This window comes from Caenorhabditis remanei, chromosome X, assembly GCF_010183535.1.
Source record: "Caenorhabditis remanei strain PX506 chromosome X, whole genome shotgun sequence".
Lineage (NCBI taxonomy): Eukaryota > Metazoa > Nematoda > Chromadorea > Rhabditida > Rhabditidae > Caenorhabditis > Caenorhabditis remanei.
Genome location: NC_071333.1, coordinates 3301339 through 3309847, shown reverse-complemented (window position 1 = coordinate 3309847; position 8509 = coordinate 3301339). Strand labels below are relative to the sequence as shown.

Here is an 8509-nt window from a genome sequence, read left to right as displayed (position 1 = left end):
CACAAGTCGAGGATTCGCTCTTAGCTGCTCAAAAGCTATTGGATTCGCAACAAAAAGAGATTGAGGACCTGAAAAAAAGTTGATAGAACAAGAAAAAGAATTGACGGTGAAATTTGAGAATGAGCTGCTCAACCAAAAAGTCAAGTATTTGGAGGAAATCAACTCACAGAAACAACAAATCATCGATTTACTCCAATGTCAAATGAATGGTCAACCTACAATGGTGAGTTTATTGTTTTGTTTCAATTAGCATTGACAGCATTTTTCACATTCATTTTTACAAGCAATAGAATTTACTATAAAGATTAAAATTTTAGAATCCACCTCAACTCGCCGCTCCTGCTCCGTCACCATGTGCTCCAAGTCTTGCGAATTCTGGCCGAAAAACTTCTCTGGCGCCTCGTGAAAACTCATTGGAGCCAATGGAGCCAGCACAAAAACAGAGGAGACAACATGCTCAAGAAATGGAGCATCAAGTGAAGGAAGGGAGCAGTCAAAGTTTATCTGGACTAAACCAGGAACGAGATTCTGAAGGAACGGACCGATCAGTAAACCCAGCACCAGAAAGAAACGATCTTCAAAATTATGACGTTGGAGACCAACCTATGGAAATCGAAGGAGTCCCGGATGAAGCGGAGCCAAACGAAGAGCACAATTCAAACAATGAGCAACCGGTCGATAACCAGGTAATTATAATTTCATAATAGAATGTTTTGAAATTACAAATAGCCCTTTTCAGGAAGTAAATGATTTGCTTCACCCGAGAGAACAGCCAGAGCAACACATAAAGGAAAACTATGAGACGGGTCCTCGACAGAATGAAGGCCAAGAGCTCGACGCCAATGTGGAAAACAACCAGGAGATGGATGATGAAGAGCCGCAGGTAGTTCAATTTTCAAAAAATTGTTTGTAAACCCTATATTTTTAGGTTCCACCAGCTGGAGGGCTCAGAAGAAGTGCCCGCGAAAAGAAGCCTGTTTCTCAAATAACCCCAAAATACACCAAGAAACACATCACCAATCGTAAGTGATTAGTTTTGAACGATTTTCAGTTCATACACTTGTTTCAGAAGTTCAAACCAGTTACGAAAGATTCAAAGCATTTGCTGGTTCCGGAAACGGCAAAAAATGTAGAAATAACAAGAAATCCACTAAACCAGCAGATAAATGGTGAGTGTTTCTCACGAAATGAGTTTGCCCGATTGCTTGGCCGGCCGAGATCTAGGAAGGCCGCCTTATCTCGGACGAGACAGAAAAATCGGATATTTTCCGGTCGGGGCTTTCTTAGTTTTCGGAGACGAGGCCGGCCTTGATTTGAAGTGATTCAACAATTTTTCAATAAGTATTTTCAGAAGCTCAGCGACAGTTCCAGCACTCCAAAAAAGTCAAGTCACAATTGAGATGTTTTTAATTTTTGGTTTTTTGGTTAAAAAATAAGATCTATACTAATGGATCGTGACTTTTCTTGGTATCCAGATAACCGTGTTAATTGCCTTTTTGTTTTTTCAACACCATTTGTCCTTTTTTTTCATGTTTTTTAGAATCTCTTCTGGATCGCTATTTTTGTTATATTCCACTCAAACTCTCTCACTCTTTTTGTTGGTTGTTTCATTTTTGGGCTTTCGGTTTCATATGAATTTCATAATTATTGTTTTCATTGTTTTAATTTTTAATATTTCAAATAAACAAAATGTGGAACAAACAAAACAATTTCAAAAAGTTTTATTGTGATCTTACACAACTTAATTACCATTTACACTAACAATATTATTCGGCATAGCATTTCTGAAACAGTATTTGCTGACAAAACTTGATGTTGTTTAGGGTGGTAGCAAAAGTTAATGAAAATTACATACCCAGACTGGAAATTTCTGTTTCATAATCTGGATGCCCAAATTGATATCAATATGTCTGTTATGACCGAGGCCGTAGCATTTTCGTGCCAGAAATGAATTTTAGATTTATATTTTCCTTTTCTGATGTGAATTGTATCACTTTCAGTTTTTTTGATGTAGAAGGACATGTTAAATGTTCATATAATCAAGTCTAAGATAGGGAAAATTCAAATTCTTGGGTATTACCATAAAAATCTCTACGGGTTAAAATTTCAGACTATCCATTTCAAGACTGAAATCAACCATAATAACAGAAAATGAAGAAAGTTACAGAATTTCAAAATTTTTCATAAATTTGAGCAGTACAAAATCTATCGTAACTCTTTCAAATTTCGACTTAACTTCAAAATTGTTTTGTTTTTGGATTTAGTTCTCCGAGACGCTTCGGATGAATATAAACACGACTGGTTTTGGAGAAAAGGGTACTCCCCACGAAAACGCTCTAACGGTTACTGTAGTTTTCGCGCCGAGACCCTAACATGCTCCAAATCTATTCGTTTTCATGCTCAAAGCGTCCTCTCGTGATTAATCCAAAAATATATGTTTTTCAGAATACGGTAACCCTCTAAAATAGTTACAGTGACCCCTCGGAACCCCTCAAAAAGCGATTATTGATGAGATTTAGAAGAAGACACTCGACATTTTTTTTTGAGCACAAAAGGAACCCGGATCAGGAAACCAAAGTTGCTATTGCTCAACAGGTAAAATTTGACATCTCACAGGTACCTACTTTACGAATGTCAGAAGATGCAATCCGCTTACTTGAAATGATGTTTAGAGGACTACTGAAAGAAGTTAAAGAGAAAGAAGAGGCGGCGGAGTGAATATCTCAAAAACCCCTTAAACCCTATAAAGCAATTTTTGATCCAAGTTCATCAGTTAAATGCCTGTAGTTTTTGAAACACATTTCGATACAACCTATTTCCATATTACTGTATTCCCCCCCCCTTTCTAAGATCAGGCTACTGTAGTTTGAAAGTTTTCGATTTTTCAGAGAACTTTATTTTATTTATTTCTATAAATAATACATATTTATCAATCTTTTGTTCTCCTCAAAACCGTATTCTTGATATCAGCTTGTCTATCATGTGGAACTCCCACCAGCCTATAGTCTGGGCATTTGTTTTCCCGGCAGTTGTTCCATTTAAAATTCTTCTTCATGTCTTTGATCATTTTGTTAATGAGTTTCCAAGTGATGACTGCTCCCTGTAAGATATCTATAATAAGTTTTCTGCAAAGTTCAAAACAGTGCTTACCAGTGCCATGCACCTTGGGATATCAAAAAAACTTCGCAGCATGACATGAATCTGTGACGATCTTTATGTCTGGAGCAACAAATCTGACCATGTCTCCAATTTTTACGTTAATGTCGTGAGACGTATCTTGGAATAGCTGAAATGAGAGAGGTTTAGAGCAAGGACTTGATGAGGGAGAGTTACCAGTGATCAACTGCTTATCGATTCCAAATTCCTCGAGAACTCGCTCAAATTGGTCCGTGTCGATGTTGGTGCACCGATTGGGGATACCTGAGTCCTATTCATTGCGGTACTTTTTGAGACGCGCTGGAAATAACAGATTAATTGAGTTTCGGTTTTCTTGAACTGTGTTCCTGTGCCATAGGTAAGGAGCGTCGGGCTCGAATGAGTTTATGGTTCGAAAAATAGTTATTTTGTCATTTCTGGGTTTATGAGAACTATGTATTCTTTTTTCATTCGGCATCGTTCTTTTTTGGGGTCACCTGAGTTAAGCTAGAACGAGAAGAATGTAAGCTATTGTCGCAGGCCAGTCTCTGACCTGTCTGTTCTCTCTTTTTCCTGTTCAAAAAATGTTCCACGTGCGGTGAAGTTTACAGTTGTAACGACGTTTGTCGTGTCAGATTTTTAGCTTTTCAGAATGCACATTCTTTTTAGTGTGTCTATGAACTTCAACTTCACGGAACTACCACCCAAACACCAGAAAAAGATTGACTCACCATGAGAATAACAATTAAATAGGCATAAGAGAATTCTGAAAAAATAGTGAATAACTGGGGGGACCTCGATTCCGATACGAAGCCTGAAATATTATTTTGTTTGGTTAGAACAAGGGAGATTAAAGCAAAATTATATGAAGCAAGAACTCCGAACAAAATATTAGGTGTTTCAATACTTGCAACGGGGCGGACCGGGCCGGGCCGTGACAAGAATTTTCGTGGCCCTGCTCGAAGGCCCGGCAGAAAAATTTGAACTGAAATTTTGAACGAAATTTTGAATTTTTTTGAATTCTTTCCCAAAAATGTCGAATTTTTGACTATACTTCAGAATTCAATCAAAAGCTAGTTATGCATCAAAAATTTGAAATTTTTTAAATAAAATGTCAAAAAAATTCGAAAAATTTGGTAACAAATAGGTACCTTTTTTTGAAGCCGGGCCTTTGGGCCTTGCCGGGCCGGGCCGTAAATTTGCAAGTATTTTTTTTTTTTTTTTTTTTTTGGTTTTCTCCGCTTTCCTCATTTTATATTTTTAGTATGCTCACCTAGAAAATCAGTCACAACGTGGAACATGCATCACAGCGGGTAGGACATGTTGATCGCAACTGTTGACTTACTCTCTTTTCGTCGTCCTTTTATACTGGACAGGGGAATGACGAGGAGGGGGAGAGGAGGGGAACGAGGCCGTCCCCCTTTCTGTTTGTTAGTTTTGCGAAAATAGTGTCGGCTGCCGCCTTCCACCCGAAAAGAGATTAAAAACCAACGGGACTCTTTTGATACTACCTTTCGGCTTTTATAGGTTTTACATAATGTGTCACAAGGAGGGAATTAAGATTAAAATTTTCTGGAAGACATTGTTATCTACGTGAGATACATATAAAGTCTTTGCCTAGCACCGTAGTTCACGTCCTTTAATTATTGAACTTGTTATTTTATATGGAGATCAGCTTACTATAAAATTTATTCTGAATGAACTTGTTTACAGCTTGATCAAAGAAACGTAACAATGGCACAAGTCTTCTGTTTATGGCAAGAATACAAAAATTGTCAACAACTTATTTGGATCTACTCATTAAGCTGTAAAAAAAACAAGTAAAAATGTCATGCTTACAATTTTGTTCAGGATAAAATTGTAAACTGCCAAACATTTGATTTTTTCAAACGTTTTAGGTTTTCTACGTTCGAAACTACACTTTTCAACAACAATCTTCCTTAAAGCTTTGGTTTCTATCTTTTCGGCAAGTAATTATATATGTAACCGGGTCCGGTCGACAACATATCTCAAACAGATCCCAAAAAACTTTTAATCTCATTGCAGGTAGCAGACATATGAGAAAAGGGGAACGGAAATTGAACTGGACGGAAAAACAAACGCAGTTTCATGTTGAATTCCGTTCAAAACCTCAAACATTTATAGTCTTTCAAAATGGGGAGCCCGTGAAAAAATTGAGGCTCAAAGCAAGAACATGGGACGAAATTTAGTAGTAGAGGAATTTGTGTAATTTGGAGTTAACAGGAACACGGAATGTAGGGATTTCAAATATTTTTGTATTTTGTATGTCTGGTGGAATGTATATTTGCCCGGATGTCCAAATGATCTGATCGAGTTTTGAGGTGCCCTGATCAGCACTGCGCGGAAAATGTTTTATTTTTAAGTGGCTTTCAAAAAGTTTTACGGTCAAAACAGTTTTGATCGAAACTTTTCGAAACATTTTGAGGCTGAAATTTTTTAGTGGACACTTTTAGAAAAAATTTCTTATGACTTTCGGAGAATCTATTTTTAATTTTGAAAACCATCTGCAAAAATTCAGAAAAATTGAGTACTAAAGTATTCATTTTTTTAATATTTCCTCGAAGTACTTATACTTTTATTACAAATTCAAACTATTCCAAAAAAAAATTTCGAAACATTTCTTTCGAAGATTCAAACCGAAAAAAAAACGGAAAACTGTTTTCCGACAGTTCTTGACCGTGAAAACAGAACAATTTAAAGAAAAAATACAAAAAACTGTCTGAAAAATAAGTTTTTCGGAGAGAAAAATCTTGAATTTGCATGAAAACTGTAAGTAATTCAAGAAAATATTGAAAAATGACTTCTTTATTAACTGTTTCTGAGAAAATTTGAAGAAATTTTTTGAAAAGTTTTTACCGCAAAAGTTTTCTGCATAAAATTTGTCGAAAGGTATTGACCAAAATTTTTTGACAGTATAATGTGACTAAAATCACTTAAAACCGAAACATTTTTTGCGCAGCCCTGATCAGGACACCACAAAACTCGATCAGATCAGGGAAAATTGTTGTTGAAAAGGGTAGTTTCAAATGAAAATGCTTTTCAAATCTTCGGCGGTGTACAGTTTTATACTGAACCAGATTGTGAGCATGACATTTTTACATTTCTTCCTGCTTCAGGAGTAATTCGAAAGTTGTTATTGACAACTTTTGTGTTTGTCATCAAGAGAAGACATTTTCCATTGTTACGTTTGTTTGATCGAACCTTGGACAAGTCTTTTTTTGAACAGATGTTAGTGGAAACTGATTTCCATAGGAAATAACAAGTTGAATAAGTAGAGCACGTGAACTACGGTGCTAAGCCAGGTTTCTTTATCTCACGTATATAACAGTCTCTTCCCGACATCTTTTATTCTCTTCCCGACATTTTTTATCTTAATCCCTTCTGTGTGGCATATTAGGAGAAAAGTATTTGCGCCGACAGGTAACATCAAAAGAGTGCCGATGATTTCTAATCTCTCTACGGGTGGAAGACGGCAGCCGACACTTTTTCCGCAAAAAGAACAAACAGAAAGGGGGACGGCCTCGTCCTCGTCCTTCTCTTCTCCCCCCTCGCTCTCTCCTCGTCCTCCTACTCCTCCCCCTTCCCGCTATAAAAGGACGAAGAGAAGAGCGTAAATCAACAGTTGCGACAACAATTTCACCATGATTTTCTATCTGCTGTGATTCAATACACTTGTTGTGGCTGTTTTTTAAGGTAAGTTTACTAAAAACATGAAACCATGAACACGAAAACATGAACACGAAAAAACTGAATATTTCTGTTCTGGTTGCCCCTATCATGTAACACTACTTTAATTTCTCTCATTCTAACCAAACTTGTTTCAGACTTCGTACCGGAATCGAGGTCCCCTGGTATTCACTATTTTTTCAGAATTCTCTTATGCCTATTTAATTGTTATTCTCATGGTGAGTATATATTTTTTCTTTGGGGTTTTGATGGTAGTTCCGTGAAGTAGACTAAAGAGAGTAAACATTGTGGAAAAACCAAAATTCTGGCATGACAAGTAGATAGTTACGCCTGTTAATTTTATTACAATGCATTGCGCGTGATATCTTCAGGATCCCATTTGATTTTGGCAGTTTTAGTAAAAAACGAAATGAGAAATCAAACATCTGTGAATGGCAATCGATTTCAAATTCAAAATGACCCCAGGGGAAACAAATTTTTATGATCCTATCACTTTTCATACCCTCGAACCTCTAAACCGTCATTTTTTCAGCCGCGAAGTATCTTTAAAAAACGTTATTTAAATGGGAATAGTTTTAGGTAATGCTTAATCACTTTTCTTGACTTTTTATTGTCGCAACAAAAAAGTTCCGACATTTTTTCCCCCTCGGTGTTTGCGGACTCAAGCCAAAATTTGATAATTTTGGCTTGAGTCCGCAAACACCGACGAGGAAAAAATGTCGGAACTTTTTTATTTCGATAATACATGTTTTTATTTCAATTTCTGATTAGTTCATCTTCAAAAACAAAAATTCAATACCACGCGAAATCCCTTCTTCCTAAAAATAAAACAAAATAATTTCTTCCTCATTACAGCAATGAACACAGACCAGATAATTGTGAAAACGTTGAAGAGGGCGATGGAAGGCGAGGCCCCGGAGTTCAAGAAGGCCGCTGAGGAAGGCATTAAGGAAAAAAAAATGTAAGCTTGAGTCTTGAAAATTAGATGTTTTAAAGCAAATTATTGTTTTAGTTATGAAGTGGTAGCGGGCCAATCTAGCCTTGGCTGCCGCTCGGCCGACAGCAATGAAGGAAATGAAAGAAAAAATCAAAAGACTGAAGAAGAATGGTGAGTTTTTAAGAAATTTATGCACTTGATAAAGTTGAGTTTTTAGAAGGGAAGAAAAACGCCGAAGAAGGAGCTGGGGTGGCGAACGGCCAGCAGGACTTCTACCTTCACCTGCTGGCCATGATGGCCAAGGTCGTGGAGGAAGAGGAAGGTATCCGTATTGAAAACTGGAAATATTGGTTAGAATAGGAGGAAATAGTCGAATAGATAGCCCGAAAGAGATTTCTTCGGGTTTCTTGGGAGAGAGATCGACATGTAAGAGTTGACTTCTTTTCATGTTCGCAACCATAACAAAGTAGCGAGCCTTCCCACTAAATAGTAGGCAATTATGGAAAAATAGATTCAGGACGGGTCTTTAGAAATAAGTTGAATTAGATAAAGTCTTAGTATCTTTAGAGCCCCCAAACTATCTGGAAATGGCAAATTTTCAAGTACTGTAACACCTGTAATATGTAGAGAAGCCCCTATGTGTCTGTTCGCAGTGGTATAGCTGCTAACTGACAAAATATAGTTTGACATTCATATAATATTTCTTCAGTTTAAATAATTTTTTATATC

At 36.9% G+C, this 8509-nt stretch overlaps 1 protein-coding gene across 1 annotated transcript; it reads left to right on the top strand.

The window, feature by feature from the left end:
- Nucleotides 1-202: 202 nt before the first annotated feature.
- Nucleotides 203-1173, top strand: GCK72_022636 (uncharacterized protein; the record flags this gene model as incomplete). Its single annotated transcript, XM_053734952.1, has 5 exons — nt 203-223; nt 318-686; nt 740-883; nt 929-1022; nt 1070-1173. 5 exons carry the CDS (start codon nt 203-205, stop codon nt 1171-1173), a joined length of 732 nt encoding a protein of 243 aa, XP_053578518.1.
- Between the last annotated feature and the right edge of the window lie 7336 nt (nt 1174-8509).